General features: G+C 33.0%; 1 protein-coding gene across 2 annotated transcripts; it reads right to left on the bottom strand.

Moving 5' to 3' along the window:
- Window positions 1-668: 668 nt before the first annotated feature.
- On the bottom strand, window positions 669-25,638 carry LOC122528136 (lysophosphatidylcholine acyltransferase). Of its 2 annotated transcripts, none has more exons than XM_043652917.1 (11): window positions 25,080-25,638; window positions 12,716-12,861; window positions 9,124-9,341; window positions 3,196-3,308; window positions 2,445-2,599; window positions 2,212-2,349; window positions 1,960-2,085; window positions 1,739-1,886; window positions 1,500-1,598; window positions 1,234-1,378; window positions 669-1,134 (listed from the first exon to the last, which is right to left on the bottom strand). In XM_043652917.1, the coding sequence occupies exons 1-11, from the start codon at window positions 25,206-25,208 to the stop codon at window positions 1,049-1,051; spliced, it is 1,503 nt and encodes a 500-aa protein (XP_043508852.1). In that variant the 5' UTR covers window positions 25,209-25,638; the 3' UTR covers window positions 669-1,048. The 2 variants fall into 2 exon arrangements, with proteins under 2 accessions (XP_043508852.1, XP_043508853.1); XM_043652918.1 differs by lacking the exon at window positions 9,124-9,341 and adding an exon at window positions 4,863-5,077.
- Between the last annotated feature and the right edge of the window lie 1,148 nt (window positions 25,639-26,786).

Raw genomic sequence — 26,786 nt, 5'->3', positions numbered from 1 at the left:
CCGGTGACTCACCATCTGTTGGTCACAGTACGCTTTATTATAATAAAACGCGCGAAACATTCAATAGCCCCTCGAATTAATTAATCGATACCCTGAGCAATCTAGATAATAATTCTAAAACTAATTTTACTTTGCATGGACAATTTGCCTGCCGCGATTTCGTAATTTTTACACGGGGTGGGGAGCCTGCGTATGCTTACGTCTAAGAAACCCTCGGTGTAATACTATTTACATGACTTTGAATTTCAACGTGACGAGTTCGAAAGGGAGGAAAATTTTGCAATAAGCTCTACGCGAGTAACAACAAGTGTATATCCGTGAATGAAAATACATAGTAGTTCTCTTTATTATGCCTTGTTATTCGAACGAAAACAGAAAATCTATATCACAACTATCATCGTATGTGTATGAATCGCACAATAAATTAAAAGAAATGTCAATCCTTGCCACTTTCTCTCTTTCTCTCATTCTCTCTTTCTCTCTCTCTCTCTCTCTCTCTCTCGCGTTTCTACAAACTACGTGTACGTTTGCATTATGAAATCTTATTATTGAAAAAATATGATATAAAAATTTGAATTCTCATAAATTAAAGCTTGGTAAAATAAAAATAAAAATCATTGAAACGTGAGTTAAATAATAAATAAGTCTTCCTTGTTTCCATTTTTTTCTCGGACCCTTGGGCTTTAACGTTCCTCTTGAAAATTGACTTCGTTCCTCACGAGAAAAGTTCTCCTATTTAACAAAAGAGTAAAAAGTCTGGCGCAAACGCCAGACTCGTTTTAACACGACAATCTAATAATTGCTATACAATCTTCTCGTTCCGCGTACTTCGCTGTTTTATCTCTCATGAAGATGACATTTCTTGCTTCGTCAACGATTAATAATATTAAATAAAAATGGCTATCTATTTCGTTGAGAGGGTAATGATATCAGCAAGAATGGAACAAATTTATACAGGACTGGCGCATGTTTGATTGAGAAGCGGCCTGCCACAGACACGATGCGTTCTGTATCTTCGATGAGCATGGAACGAGTTGATGAAATATTCTCAAATATTTTTTTTCCTCGTCTCGGTGTTACCAGCAAATATATGCGAGTACTCCGCCCTTGCTGCTAATGCTGCTAATACGAATTCTATCCAAACATAACAGAGAGAGAGAGAGTGTAATTATTGTTATAGAATCGAGGTAACTCTTTCTTCCAACATGGTAATTTGGTTTAACTAAAACTCACCAAAGTTTACTGTCGTATCAGCAAAGTCGATCTTTGCATTCTCGAAAATTTTATCAGACTCCTCCACCGGCATATTTAACGAGAGTTTCAAAGCCTTTCTTAATTCCACTTTGTTGATATAAGATAACGACTTCGTCCCACATACCTGTCAATTATAATACAAAGTTATAAAATAATAATAATTTAGATGGTTATTTTTAAATAATTTAACTTGTATAATATTGTAGAGTATCGTTAACAATTAAATCTAAACGGTTAATATTTACTTCGAACGATGTTTCAACCTTGTCCAGCTCCGAGTTTGCGTTCGCTGTAGCCATCACCGTGAATATATATTCTTCGAAATCTATTTTACCATTTCCTTGCTGAAATAATAAGTAATAGGAGTACTAAGTAATGTATATAACAGAAAGTAAAGATATATTGATATCACATGGAACGAGATATAAAGTATAAAATTTAATTTTAAGATAAAACGCGAGGATGTAACATGAATGATACAGACCCTATCGTGTATTCGAAAGAGTTGTTGAGTAGCTGGTTCTTTTTCATCTATTCTAAGGATTTGCGCAAATTCATGCAAATTAACTTCTTCGCGGAATCTCTCTGTTTTCTTCTGAACTAACTCTTCCTCCGTCTTGGCCGACACCAAACTAGTGAAAATCAAATTGCACATATTGTAATAGCTGTATTATTGTAATTGTCATTACCGCAGGCACAACGTACCCGAGTTTGTTACGAAGTTTATGGGCTTCCACTATGGTGGATGCTCGCGGTATGTTTAATTGATGAGCTCTGCTAATAATTCGACAATCGTCGTACGTGTAATCCGACACGGGGATTTGCAATGCCCTGAAAAGCAAATGAAACATTTGAAAAAAAAAAAACAGAGGTTTCGCTTTTATCTTTCTTATTAATTAGATATAAATTATATAAAATTCAGAAGCATCCGTCTGTACTCCACTAAGATGTACTCACTCCGCCATAAGTCGTCGCACGTTACTTGCGTAAAGCTTAGGATCTGTTTTCTCCGCTTCGCTTGGCTTGTAAACAGGGAGGAACTCTATCTCGCAGCTGCTGTTCAGTTGTGTTAACGTGAGCCACAGTAACTTCAATCTGAAATCGTAATTTCTGTAACTTAGCATCTCGACGGACAGGCAGCTGCGAGAAATTCAATTTAGAAGAAGAGACGTTGAAAGTGAAATGCTTACGCTCCAGGACCTTCCCACGTCCACGTTACAGTGTCCAATTTGTTAGGGTATCTGATGCAGACAGGCTGAACAGGAACACCAGGATAAAATGCACCTGACTTGAATGTAATGAGGCACGATCGATTCGTACAAGTACCTTCGGGGAAAATCATCACCTGCAAAAGAGGATTGCTAGTTTAAACTGATATTATAAATATTTCCTAAATTTCTAGTTTAAACTGATGTTATAAATATTTCCTAAATTGGAAGGATTGCTAGTTTAAACTGATATAAATATTTCCTAAATTTCTAGTTTAAACTGATATATAAATATTTCCTAAATTGGAAGGATTGCTAGTTTAAACTGATATTATAAATATTTCCTAGATTTCTAGTTTAAACTGATATTATAAATATTTCCTAAATTTCTAGTTTAAACTGATATATAAATATTTCCTAAATTGGAAGGATTGCTAGTTTAAACTGATGTTATAAATATTTCCTAAATTGTTAGTTTAAACTGATACATAAATATTTCCTAAATTGGAAGAGATTGAAGATAAGATTTCATTAGGTGACGTTTTTCAAAGGAGAAGCATTCCTTAAGAAATAAAATTTGCTACATTCAATTACAGTTGGAGTTAGTATTTGCTGTATCAATTTCTAAGAAAACTAAATTCGAAAAACTGCAGTTCACAAGATTAAGAGTAATTAAGAAAAGAAGAAACGCGATGAAAAATATTTTCTCTTTTTAGTAACGATAGACGCATACCTGTGGCCAGTCCTCTTTCGAAGTAGCCCTTTCGATAATTTCCTTGATTGTATTTTGTCGCGAGTTCGGATCCTCCCTCCAAACGTAGACTGGTTGTGTATAGTTGATAAGCTCTGTGAGTACGTCATAGAAAAGTATACAATACAACGAAATATTTAAAACTCTTTATATGACGCAGAGAACTCTAATTCTTATAAGTTTTATCTAGATGTAACGAAGTATATTCTTAATATTCCTTAACTTTTTTAACGTTTGTTAATATATGTAACATGTTTTCTGGCGTCGAAAAATATCCTTGTTAGTAGAGAGAAAAATTAAATTCTTAGATAACACTTGTACCGTGGTGAATGGGACAGTTCTTTAAAATGTCGATCGTTATCAAATTTATCTTTTTGGCACATTCCCTTCGATTGATAAAAGTCATTTAACATGGCACGTAATGGACGCAAAAACTTTTTGTCAAAGATATAAAATTTTAACATTTACTTTAACAAATCACTTATATTACTGAGATATTCTTTTTATTAAAAAATAAATGGGAATCTTTAAAGTCGAAGGATTTCATGATTTTCCAACTAAACTAATAGAGGTTTTCAAGCGAGAATAGTTTTTTTTTTTTTTTGAGAAATAATGAGCTTAAATCTTTATCAAAACGCAGAGATGGTAAACATTTATGTTGATTCGATTCATCAGTATAATCACAGCGACAAATAAAATTTTATTATAAAAGTAATCGATGGAGTGAATTGGAATACTTAAACTGTAAAGCTGTAGAACGTCGAGACTTTTGCAGAGTATTGAAAAAAAGGGGAGGAAGACTTTGAGGAAGAGGAGCGAAGAATGTTTAATCGATGCAGATTCTAAAATTAATACCTTCGGCGTAAAGTGTAATTTTATAGGTTCTTGTAGGAATGCTTAATGAGCTATATTTACTCCACGACAATGTAGCTGAGTTATAACAATGAATGGGGAAGTGTGCGTACACCGTGAGATGAAAGAAAACTAAACTGAATAGAAACTTCACACCTACGAATATTAGTCTCCGAAACAAATATAAACACACATTACTGCTATGAACTTTTTTTTTTTTTATACACTGAAGGTCTTTTTTTTCGATTAAAAAATTCTTTATCTGCTTAATGCATAATATTCTCATGTTGTCTCTGTCGCTTCTCAACAAACTCAAATCGCACGGTACATAAAAAAAAATTATACTTCATTTTTCGTTTCATTTTCATTTCTCTTCTCAATGAGTACCAAAAGTCATTCAAGCCTTCCACTTTCTTTCTTTCAATACTCTGGCATAACAATTACCTGAATTGAACCCTTTGAACTTCTAATTATATTTTCCAATTATTATTATTATTTTCTCTTTTTTGAAAATTTAACTAGCAATTTAAAAATATCGAGCGTGACTCAAGACAAGAGTTTCCTGTGTTAAAAACTGCAAAGGGTCGAATCCAATTTACAAAAACCTCTAATAATCCAAAAGCTGTATAATTCTATCCTATACGGTGTTAGGTTAGTACAACTGCTTTCGTTAGATCGATCTAAACAGATCGATCTGTCGTTGACGGAAACGTTGCGACAGCCCATGGCTCGAGAGAGGATTGGTTGGTTAATCGCGGAAAAGCGAGCGTGAAATCGTTTCAATAATTGACACGTACTTCCGATGAACGGGTTCAATCCTGATTCCCGTCTTACGATGATCGAAGGGAACCCGGTTATGTAGACGATTCCTCCGTCCATGAAGGTCGAATGGGGTGCAACCACTAAAATCGGCGCCTCCGCCCTCGTCGCCTGTCTTCCACGCACAATGATTCTCATCCCTCCTGCTTGGTACGTCAGCCGGCCCATAAAGCACAACCAGGGCACTATTTTGCTGCAGGTTTCAATTCGGGTATGGTTAACGCAAACCGCTTTGTTTCTCACTTTCTTCCAACATTCGATATAAAAATTTCGGGCACTCTGACGTTAACCACTTGCGCTGGCAACTGATTGCGGACCATAACGAGTGACCGAACCGATATACAAATAATTTCGTCGCTTTCTTTTTCTTTCTGAACTCGTCGGCGTGATATCACTGGATAGAAATTATTGAGAAGTAATAAATTTATTATTTGTTTTGCCTTATATTTAAGACCGAAGAAATATTTAATAAATTTATTTAGTAAATTTATTTAGTAATAAATTTATTATTTGTTTTGCCTATTTAAAACTGAAAAAATGTTTAATAAATTTATTTAGTAAATTTACTTAGCAATAAATTTATTTAGTAATAAATTTATTATTTATTTTGCCTATTTAAAACTGAAAAAATGTTTAATAAATTTATTTAGTAAATTTACTTAGCAATAAATTTATTTAGTAATAAATTTATTATTTGTTTTTCCTATTTAAAACTGAAAAAATAGTTAACAAATTTATTTAGTAAACTTAGCAATAAATTTATTTAGTGATAAATTTATTATTTGTTTTTCCTATTTAAAACTGAAAAAATATTTAATAAATTTATTTAGTAAATTTACTTAGTAATAAATTTATTTAGTAAATTTACTTAGTAATAAATTTATTATTTGTTTTGCCTATTTAAAACTGAAAAAGTATTGCAATTTTGGGACAAAAAATTTTCGACGCGCGTGGCACGTCATTCCAGCGCAAGAGGTTAATTATCAATTTGAACTTTCCGGAAATTTTTCTTTTCGTTCGTCTTTTGCTTGTCGCAATCTATCTTTGAACAAAGAGGCTTTGTTGATGGTAGAAAGTCTGGAACTTAGAGTGAGGATTCGTGGGTTTTCAATTTAATCCTTTGTACTCAGTTTTGTAAACTGTTTCTTACAGCGTTTGTAAAATATTACAGAATACGCAGAAGGCTACTCTGTATGAATAGATTCAATAAATATTTAGAATATTCTTCCTTCAGGCACGAAAATTTGATTTCAGAAAGTTGCGTAAATGCTTAAATTTCGAAATTTAAATTTTTAATCGTGTGCGATAGACATTTGATACTCGTTGAAAATCGGAAAAATCGTAAAAATTCTCCAAGAGCAATTCGAAAGAGCATCGAAGGATCAATGGCTGAAAGATTGAGAAAATACTGCAGCTTTTGAAAATCTCGCGGTCCAGGTTTTTTTACACGGGCCAGACTGTGCTCGAACTTTCTCCGAGGCGCACGTTCTTTTGATCTTTTCCGCGAGAACGTGACTTATACTGAAAAACTCGAGCGTTAGCGTTAGAGAATCAAGTTTGAAAATTCTCGTCTCTCTTTTTCCTATTGATGTTTGAAGAAACGCAGAGGTTCGTTATATAATGTACGTTCGCAATTGTCGTATGCACGAGCTCGCGATTGCGGTTTACAGGTTTGTCGACGTAGATAATCACCGCCAATTATCATCTTGAATATTTTTCATTCGCGTGAACTTGTTCTTGTTCAAATCTAAAAAAACGATAAAACCGAAAATTGAGAGTGATAATTTCAGAATAGACAAAAGTTCTCTCTCTTTGTTTTCCTCTTTGATAAATACCGTGACGGTACTTTCTAATTTTTTTTTTTTCTTTTTTTTGTTTCTATCAAAGTGGACAAGATTATTTGTAAATCTGTTTGCAAAACGAGTAACATTTATTTTTCACCTCTCAAACACGTAGACCATATTGGCCTATATAAGAGAAAATACCGTGATCAGGTTTATTTGCAATAGTGAAACTTTATGACTTCAGAGCCATAGTGACGAGAAAGTTTACAGAACCGTGAATTCGTTACTCTACCCGACAATTTTCATGTATTATATTACAGTTTGGAAGATGCACTTCGAAGCAATTAACCCTCTTGTGCTCGATATTGTTCTTTAACAAGTTGTTAATTACTTAAATGCATTAAACAAATTAATTTTAGCGCATAATGCGCGCTGTAATTGTTTATTATCGTCCTGTCTTACCAACAATTAACGTTTAATTGTTAATTAATGTCTTTTTCAGAGACTTGAAAAGAGTTTGATCCTGAAAGAGTTAAAACAAAAAAAAAAAAAAAAAGAACATGACGTTTCTTACGCAACGACTATATCAAGTTCTGAGATTATTTCAACACTTGAACTACTGACTCTTAATTAGCGTTTGAAAAGTGAACTCTTAATAATCGTCAAAATTAAAGACATGAAACTTGTATGAAACTGTATGTAATTTCGACAAATTTGGTGTAGTTCTAGTGTCAAGGTATGTAAAGAAAGAAGGAAAGAAATAGACAAAAAGGGAGAAAAATTTGGATAATTTGGTAGTTCCAGTGTTAAAGTATAGAGAGAAGGAAAGAACGAAACTAAAAGGGAGAAAAATTTGGACAATTTGGTAGTTCCAGTGTCAAAGTATAGAGAGAAGGAAAGAACGAAACTAAAAGGGAGAAAAATTTGGATGATTTGGTAGTTCCAGTGTTAAAGTATAGAGAGAAGGTAAGAACGAAACTAAAAGGGAGAAAAATTTGGATAATTTGGTAGTTCCAGTGTTAAAGTATAGAGAGAAGGAAAGAACGAAACTAAAAGGGAGAAAAATTTGGATAATTTGGTAGTTCCAGTGTCAAAGTATAGAGAGAAGGAAAGAACGAAACTAAAAGGGAGAAAAATTTGGATAATTTGGTAGTTTCAGTGTCAAAGTATAGAGAGAAGGAAAGAACGAAACTAAAAGGGAGAAAAATTTGGATAATTTGGTAGTTCCAGTGTTAAAGTATAGAGAGAAGGTAAGAACGAAACCAAAGGGAGAAAAATTTGGATAATTTGTTAGTTCCAGTGTTAAAGTATAGAGAGAAGGAAAGAACGAAACCAAAATTTGGATAATAAATTATCCAAAGAGAGTAGAATGAATGGTACGAAGCGGCTGGTAGTGTCAGAAGCATTAGATGTGTAACACTTTGAACCTTGCATATTATATATCCATTATTCTACAGTTATGATTAGTAACGGTACAAATATTCCCATTCACCACATATATATGTACATACATTTTTTAATCAAGCTATTTTTAATTTTTTCTTTTCTCTATTCTATTCAAGTGTGTACACGTATGATATGGTTTGATAAATTTACAATCGTACAATTTAAATCATAATATACATACTTAAAACGTGTATAGAAACTCGTTCTTTAAGGTCTTTATTTTCAACTATGAAATAGTTTGTTCGTCAGAAAAACGAATCACAAGAAATTTGACAATGCGAAACTTTTTGATTTACCAAGCTCCTAGTTTTATTTTTCTCTCTCTTTTTTGGCAAGCAACGATATAAAATTAGCGAATACGTAAGAATAAAGTAGAGTATATAAATATTTGCGTAGTGAGGCTTATGAAAGTCGTGTTCCATCATTTTAAAAATGTTTTCTCTTGCACGGTGTATGTACATCACCGTTTCATCTTCGAAATGAAACCAGATGCTCTTTCAATTAAATTTTACAAGTCGTAAATTGTTAATTCCTCTGCACAACAGCAAAAAAAAAAAAAAAAAGGGATGAAATAAACACAAAGTTGTACATATAAATTTCAGAAAACTACTGAGTCAGCTGATTATTATTTCTTTTTTTTTAGCGCAAAATTATAAATTTCTAAATTGTATAACTTTGTTAGCTCACAAACATTATTTGTTAGCGAAATATTATTACTAATTAATAGTTTTAGTAAAGTTAGTAAAATAACAATTAGTGAATTATTACCAATTATCATTTTAGTGTCAATTTTCTTTTAGCGTGATTTTTAAATAAAACATAAAAATTGAACGAAATTGATAACAGAAAACAGAATTTTCTTGTTTGTTTATCTTATACATATTATTTTTTATATATTTTTCTAACGAGAAACGTGAGTATTAGTGGAAAAAAAAAAAAAAAAAAGAAATTCCAGCGGAATGGAACAACGACTTTGACGAGCTGACAGTGCAAAAAGTGGGAGACCTACTTCCGAAAAAAGGAATACGTCCGATCTCTGCCTTGGCGACGATGCTCGGCCCGCCGAGGTAAACAACCGGAAGTGCGTCGAAGAAGCTTGAATGCGGGGCTAGGGCTAACACGGGGGCATCCTTAGTTTCAGCTTTACGACCTTTGACCTTCAGATGATGGAATCCCCCGCAGATGAACAACGCTCGCATCATCCAGCAGATTATAATTCTCATATCTCTGTGTTTTTTTTTTTTCCAATTTCATTTTTCATTGAAACAATATTATTTCACATAGAGCAGGAATGTTTTTTCTAGCCGTGCAATCTATCGACTTATCGTGCAGTCTACAATTCTCTCAATTTCACGATATTCACAATGATCGTGCAACTTAGTAGAATTTCGTTTACCAATGCGTGATTTGATGGGATGATTTTATTTAACAACACTTTAATAACGTAGAATATTTCTTAATTAAACGTTTTATAAGATATGTATATGGCAGGTATGGAAATTTATTACATAAATTTAATATACTGCCTCTGGTAATCGAGATTCTACTGTGCTGGCTAAAATTTCGTGGAAATATTTTTGGTCAAGGCTATGCATATTATTCCGATTATTCGTTCATTTTAGTCAAGGGAAAAGAAAACTGAATTCGTCTATGCGTGTAATAATTTACTTTTTGTACTCGTTTGTGACACGCGAAGCGTTTTAAGTACATACGAGATATTGATTTTATAAGGAATGTATAGCCTTCCTTCAAATTGTCCCAAAAAATGTGCAGAAAAGAAAAGTTCTTGAAGAAAAAGTGCACGCATTCATCTAGCATCTATTTATAAAAGATAACAGGTACATTTATAAAAGAAAAATATTTATAAAAAAAAAAAAAAACAAACGAACATTCTGGAATATTTATTGTAAAAGAGATTTTTTTTTCCTACGATAGAACTACTACTATTGACTTCCTTCAGAGATTACTACGAAGTCCGTATTATGCTTCTAAATTCTTTATTAGAAACTAGGCAGTGACGCTGTTACATCTAGAAGAGAGTCGTTTTTATTGATTGTTGTATGAATAAAGAAAGTTGTCGCGTTGTACTTTTGCTTCATTGCCTATGGATCGAGTTTCAAGAAAAATATTTACTCTGATTCAAATATCTACTCTGCAAGTAGGTTTTCCTTTATTTCCTTTATTTCCTTTCCTTTATGACGTAAAATATTTTTAAGAATTAAGAAAACTTTAAGAATTTCGATGCACGGACAGCAGTTACTGATAAAATACAATTTTTAAAAAATTTATATACAAAGTATATAATTTAAAAAAATTTATATACAAAGTATATAATTTAAAAAATATATATATACAAAGCATATAACTTAAAAAATTTATATACAAAGTATATAATTTAAAAAATATATATATACAAAGCATATAACTTAAAAAATTTATATACAAAGTATATAATTTAAAAAATATATATATACAAAGCATATAACTTAAAAAATTTATATACAAAGTATATAATTTAAAAAATATATATATACAAAGCATATAACTTAAAAAATTTATATACAAAGTATATAATTTAAAAAAAATTTATATACAAAGTATATAATTTACAAAAATTTATATACAAAGCATAATTTAAAAAGTATAAGAGTATAATTTAAAAAAATTTATACACAAGCATAAAATTTGTATACAAAGTATAAAAAGAAAAAAGAAAAACCTTTTTCAATTGAAATCTACAAACGTGCAAGTATATTTCAACGGATTAATAATCTGCGTAATGCGCAATGTTCAAAAATGTGTAAAACATAAAATCAATATTGTACTTGTACATCGTGCATGGAGGTTTGCATTTCCAGTTAATAATAAATGATATCTAACATTAGACGTGCCAAGTAGAATAGCAGCTGCGATAATCATTGTTTTATGCAAAAAGCAACTTGCGTTCGCGTGCAAGCCAACTTTTGTCAATAATTCTTCAACTCTCTTTTGCCACGTATTCTTACCGAAGATTTTATTATTCTAAGCAACGTGTACGTGTAAAAGTGTTAATGAAAGTTTCAGTGGCACACTTTCAGCAGCACCGTAGAAATCCAAATAAATGAATACCTTTGAGTAACAATCACGGTAAAAAGAAACAAATTATCATATTAGTCGATGATTAGAAATTACTCTTGAAATTGTAATAATGTCATTCACCTTTGGTCAAACAAAACATTCCAAACGATCTCTATTTTCTAATTCACAATGAAAAGAAGAAAGTGACGAAGCCTAAGTAAATATAATTCGGAATTTTTCTAGATTAAATTTTCTAGATTATCGAATTTCAAATTTTATCGAGAGAGAGAGAGAGAGTAGAAATCGGTGCTCCAATTCGTACCAAAAATGATACTACAATCACTGATACAAACGTCTAATCGCAATTTAACAACACGGGCGCGTCCCATTCCTAAGTCCAGAGTGAAACTTTCTCGAGATTGAATGTGTTTTTACAAGTATGTAACACTCGTCGCGATTAAATTTCGTGCAACGAACGCGCGAACAACAGACAATCAAAAACACCTCGGTGAAGCTGGTTTGCGAGTTTCGATTTATTCCTTCGATTCGATACTCGTACAGAGACGGCCGCGAACTACTTATCCGACGCATACTTTCTCCCGTTACTTATTCCTTTTATCGTGTTCCTGTCCGTTTCTTCGCCGCGGTCATTCACGCTCTCTCCCCACCGGAGACATCTTCAATCATTTCAAGTGTACGACCATGAAATAAAATTCCTCAAGGGATTTCCGCAATTTATCCTCATCATTTCGTCTGGACGATAATGGATCTTTGCTAGGAGTCATATTTTCATCTTTCTCTCTCTCTCTCTCTCCCTTTCTAACGCGGAGATTTAATATTTAGTTCAAGAAGAGAGAATCATGACGTTGGGAAAAATTATAGGCAAAGAATGAAAGAAAAATTGGAACTGTAATTTGTTTCTTTTTTACAATTATTAGTAATTTGTTCGTTGTTTTTTTTTTTCATAATTTTGTCCTCATATATTGAACCGAGACTTAAATTTTCCTTTTATCGCCTATTGCGTTTATTAATATCTATTAATTTCATACTTTTAATGTATATATTCGATTACTAGAATTATAATAATAACATTACGACAGTCAAAGTGTAAAGAAAAAAAAAAAACAACAACAACAAAGATTTCGGTGAGAAACGAGTTAAAAAAGAAAATGAAAACCATTAATCAATCCCTTGTATGTAACGAGCGAATAGCATGATTTACATATTTCTCGATTACCTTCGAACGCACCGTTATCTGTACATACGTGTGATTGATACTAGTTCCAAGAGACCAGAAGCGGGTACATTCAACATCGACAAGTAAATTAATATCTACGAGCATGCAGAACAGCAGAAGTAAACCTGATTTACATGCACAGGATTGCATAGTCGTTACATGAAAATGGAATGAAAGTTAAAATAATAAAATACTCCGAGTGCTCGCGGATAGTTCAAGCTGCGAAACAAAATGACAGGGGGAAGGGGCGAGAAGATGCACAGACGTGCAAGAAAGAAGATGATAGGTAGGTTGATGTGTATCTTACCGTCTCCACCCTGTGAGAGGCGCGCGACGAAGATCTTCCTCGGACAATCCAAGAAGACCTAGACAAGCCAGGAGCCAGGCCATGATCACCAGAGCCGTAATCGCGGCCAGTCTGAATGGCAGTAATGCTACCGTCAGGAATGCCGTCTGAAACACGAAGCATTTCCGTTTCAACGACCACCATCAATAGTCCAGAGAAGAAGAAGATGAAGGAAAACGAAAAACTGGCAAGTTCCACAATCCTTAGGGAAAAGATCGTACGTTCAGGTATCAATTTTATCGTCATTGCCATGTTCTTCGAGCTTCTTCGTGTTCGATATTTGTGCATAAGTCGCTGATCGATTTTACCAGTTAACTGCGGAGTTTAGTTTTAACTTCTTGCGCTGGAATGACGTGTTACGCACAACGAGAATTGTTTGTCTCAAAATTGTAATATTTTCTCAGTTTTAAATAGGCAAAACAAATAATAAATTTCTTACTAAGTAAATTTACTAAATAATAAATTTATTACTAAGTAAATTTACTAAATAATAAATTTATTACTAAGTAAATTTACTAAATAAATTTATTACTAAGTAAATTTACTAAATAAATTTATTAAATATTTTTTCAGTTTTAAATAGGAAAAACAAATAATAAATTTATCACTAAATAAATTTATTGCTAAGTTTACTAAATAAATTTGTTAACTATTTTTTCAGTTTTAAATAGGAAAAACAAATAATAAATTTATTACTAAGTAAATTTACTAAATAATAAATTTATTACTAAGTAAATTTACTAAATAAATAAATTTACTAAATAAATAATTTACTAACTAAATAAATTTACTAAATAAATTTATTAAATATTTTTTTAATCTTAAATTTATTACTTCTCAATAATTTCTATCCAATAATATACCGACGAGTTCAAAAGAAAAAGAAAGCGACGAATTATTGTATACAATTCAGTCACTCGTTACGGTCCGCAATCATTTGTCAGAGCAAGTGGTTAAAGATCCCTCGCGGGACGTGTAATTAAAATCGAGCAATGACGAGTATATTTGATTCAAACATCCATCATGCATTGTTTTGTATTTTTCTAGATTGAACTAGATAAGTGATAAACTGATAAACTCTGTTTATAAATTAACGTACAAACGTGGATGATTTATCTGAAATGTTCGTATTGTTTTCTGTAGATAGATTGCGCAATACACAATTATTATTTTGTGATCAATTCTACTGATAAATTACGTTGCGACGATATCTTTTCTGTTTGGATAAATTAATGTTTTTGATCAAGATCTGAATAATACACTTTGATATTCATCGTCTTGTACTTCTATGGACGGATTATGTATGATAGAAGACAAGAGTCTTCAAGTCTTATCTTCTTACAATCTTTGGAAATACAGACGCGAGGATAGCAATAACAGATGTGAAGAGGTAACGACGATGCGAAAGTCAACCAGTAGCATGAATTAACATTAGCACTACCGTCAGGTAAAGCATAAAATTTCCATTAGAGACGTTAAAGTAAAACAAACAGAAAATCTTTATAATACAATGTAGGGTACACAAGCTTTTATTTATGTATTTCACAAAGAATTATTCAAGTCTCCAAAAATACACTGTTTTATACCTATAATAAAATATCTATAATATAATATATAATTTTATATCTATAATAAAATATCTAATGAAAATTATCATTATTATTTATATCTATAATAAAATATCTATAATGAAAATTATCAATTGATTATTTTGACCATTTTGGTAATTTTAATGTTAACACGTAATATAAGTTTGATTCCAATCTTTTCAAATATATATCTATATCATCATGTATATATGTGTGTGTGTGTGTGTGTGTGTGTGTCTTTATTTCTGTATATGTATATATATATATATATACATATGTATATTATTGCTTATACATCTTACATCACTGCACACACCTTGAGAAAATAAGAGACATTAAAGTAAAAGAAATAGAAAATCTTTATAATACAGTATAAGATACACAAGCTTTTGTTTATGTATTTATGTATTTTGTTTATGTATTTTACAAAGAATTATTCAAGTCTCCAAAAATACACTGTTTTATATCTGTAAAATATCTAATGAAAATTATCAATTGGTCATTTTGACCATTTTGGTAGTTCCATTATTAAGCAGTGTTGGTCTTATGTAAGATCAATTCCCTTGGTGCTCTTCCTAGTCACGTGATTGGGAAAGTAGGTCCTTTTCGACCAAGATGCATCATTGGGCAAGGTCAGACTCAATATTCGCAATTACTTTATAGACCTAATGGTACAGGGATGCGTCTCTCACATGACGTGTATACGTTTATTGGTCCTGGCTGTAGGATCAAGACCAGAACAAGCTGAACGTCCCCTACACACTATTCATTATTGTTTCTACAAAATGTTTTAATAATAATCCGTGTTCGTGATCGTTATCAGCTATTTACAAAGGGACTTCTGAAAAACACGACACTTGTAAAACTTTTAATTCTGTTCACACGTTCAACACGATAAAAATTAAATTAAAATTAAAATCGATGAAAAAAAATCTGATTTAAATCCAATCCGATTTTCGAAGCTACAGAAAGATATTTCCATTTGTTTGCGCAACCTACCCCGAGTAAATTTGTCGGCACCCTAAAATTGTAGTCAAAACTGGTTGACAGTTTCAACTTGCTGCAATCGTACAACTCGCGCGGCGTGAAACGTTTCGAGCAAAATTCCGAAAGTAGCAACACGCTGGAAGTAGGTCATTTACTAAATTGAATCTTGAACAAAAAAAAAAAAAAAAAGAGAAAAGGAGGAAGAAGAAAAACGTTAGCCTAGATCAAAGAAAAAGAGTTCACGGCTCTTTATTCGACGGCTACGCTGAAGATGATCCGCGCGTCATTTTTTAGTTGTTAACGGTGACTCGAGTGAAAAGAGGGCCGTCAAGCTTTTCGCTGATAAGATTAATAAAACCTGAATCAGCAAACTCTGTACATACCGTTCGAGAGACAATGAGCAACGCTGCAAATATTCGGCAAAGTTTATTTTTGCGCGAGTGTCGTTCTCGACCGTCTACACGATCGCCTGCGAGGAACGACGATAAGGACGATGACCTTTCGTGCTAATTGCTCGTATAAAAGTTATTTAACCTCCTTTCCATCGATACTTATTTGACAGCAGCCGCCACCATGCTGCGACTTTCAGGTTTATTTCCCGTGGCAATGGCATTCTCACAGCTTTTCCTATTATCTTCAATATTCCGAAGGTTTTATTCAAGCGTCTTATTCTTACTGCAGATGGGGGAATTTCACTTTCGATTCCTAAACTTACGTCATGGTCGAGACGTATGTGTTGCAAATACCTTTTTCAAAGTTAATTGAACTTACAACTTACTTCTTTTATTTTTCAAACATGTAACATAAACTTTATCTTTAATTAAATAATATAAATTCAATAAATTTTATAATATTTTATCGTTATTTTTAATAACAATTTTATTTTTATTTTACAATATTCATAATAATTTTATTCTATATGATTTCCATATAATTAATAATTTTATTATATTTTTATGTTATATCAATTCTATAATATTTTATATTATCACTCTAATAACGTTTCAGAAACAATCTATTCCAATAATACTAGTAACATCCTAATGATAATTTTTTTGCCTGATAATATATTTAATAATTTCAATTCTTCCCATACGATGTCTCATAGCCTCAGTTTCGTTTATTACTAATTCTCGAACTTAAAATATATTACAATCTGTTATTAATCACCACGCTCCAGTGACAGAAACAAACAAAAAAAAAAAAAAAAAAAAAAAAAAAGAAAATGACTGTAAATTTAAAATGGACAATTAATTAATTCAATGACGAGTTAATTCGATGAACTCTTCATTCTCGGTCGGAAGAGGAAACATTTTTCTTCAGTGGGCCAAGGTTACTGTGGAGGATTTAGGATGCTGACTGGTTCGACCGATAAAGAGTGGAATGGAAAGCCAGAGGAGGACGGAAGGGAGAGCAAAAGGCAAAAAAGAAGAAGCGAGTACCGTTCAGCCGTTCCGTTAGGCTTCATCTCACCTGTTAACTTCATTTTGTACGTCTACATACAGGCAAACGCACGTGTATTTACATAATACGCACACGAGGAACTTTCAAGATCGAGGTTACGACCGAGTAATCCTTTCGGCACTCCGGATTCCCAATAAATTAGAAAAAAAAAGAAAGAAAGAAAAAAAAAAGAAGAAGAAGAAGAAGAAAACGGAAAAGGAAAGAAACTTACATCACGCATATATCGTTTCCTTGGAATGTTTTAGAGGTTGTTTGCTTTTTTTCGAGGCTGACCTCTAAACGAACGTAAAAGGTTTGGCCATGCTGAATTATATTTCAAGTTTCACTTTTTCTGCACGGCGTCGGCGGTGATTAAGTGCTCTAACTGGGTAAATTGTTGGCCCACAATGCAGCGGATCAAATAAATGTATTTTATCCTGTTCACTCTTTCCTGCAATTTGATACCTCGACAAAAAGAAAAGACACGAGGAAGCAGGGAAAATTTAATTTCCAATGTGAAATTTAAGCTGCTAGTAAAAATAAAAATTACACACGTGCGTGTAATTAAATTGCTCGTCACATTTTTCAACCAATGTTTTAACAATTTGCGGTTCTAGAGCCTTCCGGGTCATTTTTAAATTCTAACACTCGTCACAAGTAGATCTTGACATCTTTAGTAAGACGGGGCGAAGCTTCTACAAAAATATATGCAGAGGAAATCTCAAAGACTAAACAGAGTTTTGAAGTGAGCTATGAAATCATAATTAGAATCGTACATACATGCTGTATATGTATAACGAACTAATGTTCAATGCATTCGTCTTCTCATTTCATTTCTTTCCCCTTCTCAAATAAATGTTCATAATGTACATAATGTACATATCATGTGCGACTCTTGAACATCAAGGCTATGTTTGAGTAATGCTTTCAACTCTATATCCTCCACAGAAATTTGCATATTTAATTTATTGCCTTCTCACGTAATATTTTTAATACACGTTATAATTATAAAAAAAAAAACTAACACATCTTGTGAAATTTCATCGGAGGAATCTATACTTTCCATGATTCTATGATCTTTCCATGATCTATACTTTCCATGTAATTTACGTTCAAACACGGCTACTTTATCGCGAGTTATCGATATTAAATCACGTACGCTTTGTAACTCTCTACGGATTTAATATCAAAGAAAAAAAAAAGAAAAAAGAAAATTTCGAAACCTTTAATCGCGGATTTCGTCGAATAACTATTTCACAAGATCAGCATTTCCAGAATGATTGTATTTAGGTCACACGAAAGTAGCCTATAACTACACCTCTTTTTTTTATTCTGCTTTCCTTTGTCCGCGTTGCAGACATGTTACTATATCAAATATTCATACCACATAGTATGTCAACTAGAAATGTAACGACGAAATTGCTCTAACAATTTTGTCATTCGCGTTCGATTTCTCGTCTCCCTTTTTTTGCTTGAAAAATTCAACTGTTCCTCGAAGCAGGAGGCAAAAACAAATTAGAGCGTTCGCGTTCAGTTGACTCGGAAATATCGTTTGTGCATTTTAGTTGTTATCTTCTGGTCGCGAAGACGCTCTGTTCGGGTAGTCACTTTTGTGAGAGAAAGTGAGCAGAGTACACTTTGAGCTACAGTGTGTGCAATTACACACGAACCGTGCAATAATTCACGGAGAGGTAAGAAACTATCTATTTGCTTGTGTTTGCCTAAGTTTAACAATCGATTGTTAAACTTATTTCGCTAACGATAATCTCCGCAAAAGCTAATAACAATCACCTATGATATTTTTGGTTTATTTGAGTTCTTCCGTTAAATTGTTGGTTATCTCCTAAATGATAGGAAATTTTGGCCTAGAAAGTATAAAGAGATGTAAAAATATTTGTCTCTCCAGTTATCAAAATTTTCGATAGATCAGTTCGCAGATAACTCGACAATTTCGCCGATATTTTTCATCGAGTGAACAATTTTTCCAACGTGAGTGTGTTTTTAATTTTTTTAACGAACGACATTCGTGCAATTTTATTTTTTATTAAAAGTCCATTGGAACGTTCCAATTTTTATTTATAAACGTAAGTGAGAACGAATTCCCGTTGCAAATGCAACGTTTATGATACTTCAAAATCTGGGCGGGAACTTTTCGAATAAAAAGGAACGTTCGATTAAGGTTCTGCAGGAACCATGATTTCACAGACTTCTCACCGTACTCTTTAGACCAAAGGTGCAATTGATCGAGTGGAAGCCTCTGTTAAATTAACAATTAGTATTCGAAAATAAGCGAGCGGCGTGCACGTAAGACCCCGTTCAGAAACTTCCAACGAACATTTTCAATGTCGTGCAGGGTATCTGTAAAGAATCTAGAAGGCCGTTCATTGAGCATTGTCAATGGTACGTGTTGTGTACGTTATAACGAGGCGGAGAGCACGTGAACGAATCGCGAATTTAATCTGTCGTGTATAACATTACCATGTGAATTAATGAACTCGCCAGCTATCTGGGTTGACGATCAGAAATTGTGTCAAGGCGCATCACAACGAGCGAAAAAAAGAAAAAAAAAAAAAGGAGGAAGACGCGCGATGATTCAAACGTGTATCGACGAGGTGCCTTTTTATGCTTCCTATGTAATCGAGTCTCGAGTGTACATGGGCGAAAAGGCTTTACAAGACGCGAGTATACATAATTCTTTACTCAACTGGAAGTCGAAGTAGGAGAACACAGTTTTTAGCAGTTCGTCGTGCTTTCGCTTCGTTTGTTGATTTTAGTTACGTTTAAGTTTCACAAAGATATCGAATTGTTAAATATGTAGTTCATTTAGACACGCGGCATTTTACTGTTAAAAAGTTGAAAAGTTGTAATTGTTAATCATATTATATTATATTAAATTAAATTATATTAATTTATGTTAAATTATATTATATTAAATTATGTTAAATTATACTATATTAAATTATATTAAATTAAATTATATTATGTTAAATTATATTATATTATATTATGTTATATTATATTATATTAAATTATATTATATTATATTAAATTATATTATATTATATTAAATTATATTATGTTATATTAAATTATATTATGTTATATTAAATTAAATTATATTATATTATATTAAATTATGTTAAATTATATTATATTATATTAAATTATGTTAAATTATATTATATTATATTAAATTATGTTAAATTATATTATATTAAATTATATTAAATTATATTATATTATATTATATTATATTAAATTATATTAAACTATATTATATTATGTTATATTATATTATATTAAATTATATTATAATAATTAATTTTTTGAAACTTGTCTTGTACTCTATTAATAGCCGATATTACTCAATCTGATGTATTTCCCAAGAATTTTTGTTATAACGAGCGTATTATATAATAAGGATTTTTATTATAATAAGAACATTTATATAAACGAGCGAAAGCGTTAGGGTTACACACCAGATCAATTCCGGTGGTCCAATTGTTATCGCCACAAGCGAATCTAAGCGCCATAACTTTAGGTTTCTAGGTTCAATTTTCATGCAAAGGAAAAAATAAAAACTTTTGGAACCGTTTTTCCACCTCTGTTTTTTTGCTCCTCGCGAAGAATACGTTTCACCGAGTAGGTTCCCTGCGTGCTTATGACCCACATTTCGCGCAAGCGAAAGACTTGCTCTTCTACCAGTGAAAATTGACGAGAATTGTTTTTCCAGCCGTTTCACATCGCTTTTCCCCCCTCCCGCGTCGCGAAACTTGGCGCCTTTTTCCCCCGACCGATGAAAATTTGCCAGCACAACATTTATCGAATGCCACGCCTTTTTGCTCGAGTCCTTTTCGTATCCTTTCCCTCCAAGAAAAATTCAAACGACGTGAGAGCAAAACGCGGAAAGCAACGATGAAATACCATTGAAAAGCCAGCGCCGTGTTTAAATACATCTTTTAGCGTTTTCCTCTTGCCCCGCGTTTCTTCTTAATCATTTCTGACCTTGTTTCAAACGCCGGAATACCATTATTTGCCCTACAATAATTAATTAATTAGGTAGCAAAAAAAAAAAAAAAAAAATTTACGGCGTGCAAATTAAGGATAATCCCGTTCTGAATGCTAAATACTGGTCGCGAAATTGCAACGTTATCGAAATGTTTTATCGGATTGACTGCAAGCTCGTTAGAAAGCTCGTTAAATTTTAAATGTCAATTTAAAAGGTTCTTTTCTTGAATACCGAATACTGGATATAAATGCTGCCTCATGGAATTGAATATATGCAAATACGCGGTTAAGGAAAATTTATTTCTAGCTGAGACCACTGTGTGAAAACAGCCCATATATAAATGTTCCTTAAATTGCACAATTCAATTACACTCGATGTTAGCATTGGTTTATGGAAATTGAATTATTAATTTATTTTGTCTCAGTTACGCGACATTTTATAATTTACTAGGTCTATGTATGACGACGTGCGTTAACATAAATGGAAAATAGTTGTATGTAGGAAGTAACTGTAAATACCGGAGAGGCACATCAGAAATCCGATCCAACATGCCAGCGACAGATTTTCTTGTCATAAGTTAAAGAGATTTTCTCTCCGGCCGTAAGGACGGTTAGAGGCTTCGAAATTCAATATCAATTAGATATATGTGTTACCTGAATACTTCCTATTTACTCTAATGCAATTTCTCATTCTAAAGGCTCTAGAAAAATGGTCTCTCACAGTGAAATCCTTTTTGTTTATACAAAACGCACAAATGTTAAAAACCATCTATTTCATGTATGCAACTAAATACACAAAATTGCAGCAACTGTCGACTGAAAATTTTCGTCTCTCTACTCTTTTTATTATACAATTGAAATTATTTTAAATCGTATTAAAATTTATTATACGCTACTTTGTATAAATTACCAATGTTTTCAATATCAAATTATTCTGAAGAGAATGAAATTTTCAAACTAACAAGTCATATCATTTGTCACGTAAATTTAATATATATATAAAATGCATATTGTGAAGAAATATGCATTTCTGTCTCGTTATTAATGTTTCTTTTTTCCTGTAGCCTGAAATGATCGATACAGTGCATAAAACCAATATGTAAAGAAATTCTTTGCAACATGCTGTTGCAACATTATATTTTCTTACTATCGAGTTCCTGTTACGTAATACTACTGCAATGGGCACATAGAGAAAGGTCACGTGATATTTGTATAGAGACACAACTTATTGAAATTCGCTAAAATTATTCAGCTAAAATAACTTTCATTATAATTTCTTTATAACGAGCTGCTTCAAGTTGCATTCGGTCGAGTACGTCCTGTTCAAACGGAGAAAGTTTCGAGTCATATGCAACCATGTTATTTGCAAGAGAATTAAAATGTTACTAAGAATTTACATTGAAGATATCGCGTTTCGATTGAACGTATTTTTGGCTAAATTTCAAAATATGTTTGACGCTTGTTGAAGCAGAAAGAATATTTCTTGTTTTTTAAATATCATAGTAATTATTAGACTGAGAAATTAAAGATGCAAACCATCCAAAGAAGAATGTAGTTCTCCAGAAATATTTGCAGTCTCATAATAATATTATTTATCCCCCTGGCATTATGTAAATCTCTCATCTTTCGATACAGTCATTATACATACAGCAATATGACGAAACTTAAATTAATTAGCATTGCATCAGTACTAGCATCATATAAAAATAAATACAATGTATCTAACAGAATATCTACAATATACCAATTACCAAACCCTAATTTTTATATTTAACTTTCGCAGAACGTTTGATTATTTCTCAATCATTGATTATGTTTCTGGTGAGACAATTTACGAGATAAATGTCAAAGAAATTTTTATCTTCTACGATACATTATGTATACAACCATCGTCTATAAGTTCATTATTGCACCTCTTTTATTATTAGGTTATGACAGCGCAAAGAAATGCATCTACAAGAAATACGCTTATTCACTGAATCATGCGCGCGATGCAATTTCGTTTAGTGCATGCATCACATTTTAACGGCACCTGCTGGATAACACCAAAAAAATACCGTTGAAATTGCTACGATATGCACGTCGCTCATAAATAAATCATCCGCTAATAAGAATCTAAATCTAAATCATTCGTTCTAAGAACTTTGATGTCATTGTGTATGTATATTCTGTGCGAAACTTCTTTTGCTCGTGATAAAACTACGAAACTGGACCAACTTTTTGGAGGAAAATCAATTTTACAATTCACTCATCTCAGAGAAAAGGAACGGTGAAAGGAAAGATCACGAATGCAGACTTTGCACGTGGTACAAAACGATCTTTTGAAACGCGTATTAAAAATCGGCGGGGTTAAAAACTGTAGATAAGAACCGAAAGCTAGAAACGGAACGGAACCGAAACAGTCCGGTTGAAAAAGAGAGTTGCGATCTTTTAACTCGGTTTTCGTCTTTGACTCTCGCGCGATACGTGCGATCGACAATGTAGAATGTAAAGGGAGTGACGCGCGGATTAAATGCTATGCAGTCTCCTTGCTATTCAAAAAGATGCATCTCTCATGGCGTGTTTAAGTTATGCACACGCACGGTTCGCTGTACGATATATGAACATGCACGTGCTAATTATCGCGTGTGGATTGAGTGTTGGAAATTTACAGTCGAAAGCAATGAAATTGACAAACTTGAAAATTCAACTCTTATGACCTCTTCACACAAGATTTCTATACGTAATATATCTTTTTTAACGATTATATAACGTTTGAAAGGCATAAAGTCTCCATGTGTTTAAAAAACGCTAAAGACATTTATATTATTCTTCTGTTCTAAAACTATCGATTCCACATACTCTTTTTCTGTCTATATTTTTGGAAAAAAATGTATTTTTGTCTCGCTTTTTCAATGATCACTTTGTTTGTCATAGAATTCTACAGTGGATTTCTTTTTAATTGACAAAAATTAATTTACTTCAAACGAAATTGCTCTACCGTTTCAGTTACTATTAATTAAAAACACGCAAATGGTGCTCTGGCAATATTTCGCCCACGTATGTCAGATATTTCATCAAGGTGAACAGAACATAGTGTCTGTCGACCGATCGTGTAAGTGTAAACGATCAATGAAATCATTGATTCATCACTAACGAATCACGCGGTGAATTGTGCAATTCCCTCGCGCGAAATAACATAAATATGTATTATTCGGTGGTATTTCACACAATTTGCTATTTCGTCGGTTTCGCGCGAGAAATAATTGATTCTAATCTACTTTCGTTTGATTAGAATTATGGTGAGGGAAGCGAGCTGATTTTTTGGGTGAATTGTAGTGTGTCTGATGTTGAAAAATTCGATCACATCCATGGCAAGGCTGTGTCACTTAAAATGACAGGAACAGCTCGAGAACGTGTCGATAACTCGATAATGTCAAGGCGTCGAAATTGTTTGTAAATATAACATGATCTTAAGCAACGTTTGCAGGAAGTCTCGGCGTAAAAAAAAAAAAAAAAATCAATCGCCGAATCTTATCACATATACTTTCCATCATATCAAATTCGTGAAAATTAACTAATCAACTAATGCCAATAATTCGCGTATATGAAATTAATTAAACCTTCGTGCTCGAGACAATGTTTTGAAAAAGTTGGCTTCAATCCAGGTAAGGCTTACGACGATATTATATGACAAAACGAGAATTTGAACAAATGCTGATGACACGCGAAATACGAGAATTTTCGACGAGAATCCGCGGAATTCGATCGAGTGGCGACTAATCGAAATATTACGCGAAAATGTATGTGTTTGACGTATTCATCGGACGTTGAATATTCATATTGGTGAGTGTAAAAAAAAGAAAAAAATGTTACGAAAACACATTTTGATCAAAAGAAACGGATAATGTATTCGTCGTCGGTGATTCGTCGAATTTCGTCCCCCCGGTCGGAAGTCGAGCTATAACGTCGCAGCGGCAATTAGAACTTCGCCGATGCGAATTAAAAAAAAAAAAAAGAAAAGATAGAACGCTCGAGATCGAAACATTTCGCAACGTATCTGCAATAAAATCGCGTTGCATCGGCAAAAATCCGTTCTATTTTTACGAGCCAGACGTTTCACGTTCGTCTGCACGCAAACCGGCATGTGTGCACGAAGGTAATAGAGTGGCGGACGTGAACGTTGTTCCAACTCGAGCTAACGTAAAATTTCCCGCCCCGCCCATGACAACCGCCTAAAACATTTGGGTGCCGTGAACATGTGAACATCGATCCCGTAGGGGTTTTCCGCGTGCAGGAGGATTCGGAGAGCTACTGACCTTGAGCTTGTCGTAGGTTGTGTCGAGCTCGAGACGATGCACAAAAGGGTTCAGGATGTCAGCACTGAGGGACGCAGCATCCACCACGTCCTCGTGCTTGCTCCGCATTTTCCCGTTGGCCTCATCCATGTTCTCGTTCACGGGCAGAGAAACGAAAATGAGGGAGTGAGAGAGAACGTGAAAGAGGTAAAGAGGGTTGAAGAGAGGGAGGCTTATGCGGAGGGAGAGCGAGATAATAAACGCGGCTTAGTAGCCTGACGTGTTCACACACTGCTGGCCGCGAAACGTCGATACGTGTCTGCAGGTGCGAGACGTTCTATGCCCGAGCTTTCTGACACTGTTTGTATAGCGAGGTACTAGTCGAGACAGACAGACAAAAAAAACGACGAAGAAAAAAAAGGGGGTGTTCTTGATCAGCCGTGGCAAGACATGATCGTACGCGAAGGGGTTGTCGGTCGACGATCTACTGTGCTCGCCGTCGGCTCGACGATACGAACCGGCCAAATACACTCCGACTATTACCGAACCCCACCGAGTGCACGGGGGATACTGACAGATGCGTGCGCATCATGCCGCTTTAGTCGAAAGTTCCTTCGGGTATCTCCGTTAGGTTGCCTCTGTGAGAACGAAGTGGCACGAAGAAATCGAACCAGGTCCGTCACCGTCGTTTCCAGGTACCCTTTCCTTTTCCACGTCTAGCTTTCCAAGTGTAACAAGTGTACGTTTTTCACCAATATTAATTTGATTACGTTCAATTGCTCTTACTGTATACTCTATGAATAACAAAGATTTGATTAAAATATTTGAGCAAGTCAGATATATTTCTTCTCTTTTTTTCTCTTTTGACTGGATAAACATATTACGTACGTAGAAATATGGGATTGAAATGTGCGTCACTTTAAAAGGTTTAAATCAAACGTTAAAATACTTTGCTATATGTTCAAACTCAAACAATACAGTTTAAAATTAAATTCGGAATGTGTAAACAAATTGAATGTATTGTACAAGCTATTAGACTGGAGTGAACAAGTGTAATTTCTGAACAATTACGGTAAAAGAATTATCACGGAATTAACATATAATTAACTTACTTACTATTTAGTACATGAAATGCATCGATTAACATGATTATTCTCTAAAGAGTAATATTTTTTAAAAATTTTGAAATCTAATGGTATTTTGATATTAAAAACTTTTCTTTAATATCGGCAGAATTCTTTTCAAGAATATATATATATATATATAAATTTTATGTAAATATTTAACTTTTAAATGTATCTCTGTTAAAATTTGTAATTACTTCTTGTGAAATTACTACTGTCATTAAGATACTATAATTGTTTTAATTTTAAGAATGATTAATATAGAAAAAAACATATCTTTGAAAATTAATGCCCCATTAATTTTGCAAGTAGCATTTTCTATCATTCTACCAATTTCTATTAGAAAATAAAGAAAACAAATAGGTCTCAAAGGATAGTTTATCTTTTTTCTCAAGGTATCGAAACTTTAAACATTCATGCTCTTTCTATAGAGCAGAAAAGTTCTATTCGCATAATCGAAAAAATCTAGGTCAAAGCAACGATAAAATACTTTTTCGAAGATTACTAACGATCCATTTTAAACTAAATTAAGCTTCCTTAAATATTACTGAACAATAATTAAATAATAAGCAGATATATTTATTATTATTATAATTTTATAAAC

Source organism: Frieseomelitta varia, unplaced genomic scaffold (genome assembly GCF_011392965.1).
Source record: "Frieseomelitta varia isolate USP_RPSP 00005682 unplaced genomic scaffold, Fvar_1.2 scaffold_246, whole genome shotgun sequence".
In the NCBI taxonomy this organism is placed as follows: Eukaryota; Metazoa; Arthropoda; class Insecta; order Hymenoptera; family Apidae; genus Frieseomelitta; species Frieseomelitta varia.
The sequence above is the reverse complement of the archived record's forward strand: the minus strand, read 5'-3'. Positions and strand labels throughout refer to the sequence as shown.

What these genes read in the sequence shown, in the direction of transcription:
- LOC122528136 (XM_043652917.1), bottom strand. Translation starts at nt 25,208, where the DNA reads ATGGATGAGGCCAACGGGAAAATGCGGAGCAAGCACGAGGACGTGGTG. An exon ending in CAACCTACGACAAGCTCAAG is followed by an intron (nt 12,862 to 25,079) that starts GTCAGTAGCTCT and finishes TTCGTGTTTCAG; the next exon opens with ACGGCATTCCTGACGGTAGC. An exon ending in ACGTGGGAAGGTCCTGGAGC is followed by an intron (nt 2,350 to 2,444) that starts GTAAGCATTTCA and finishes TTACGATTTCAG; the next exon opens with ATTGAAGTTACTGTGGCTCA.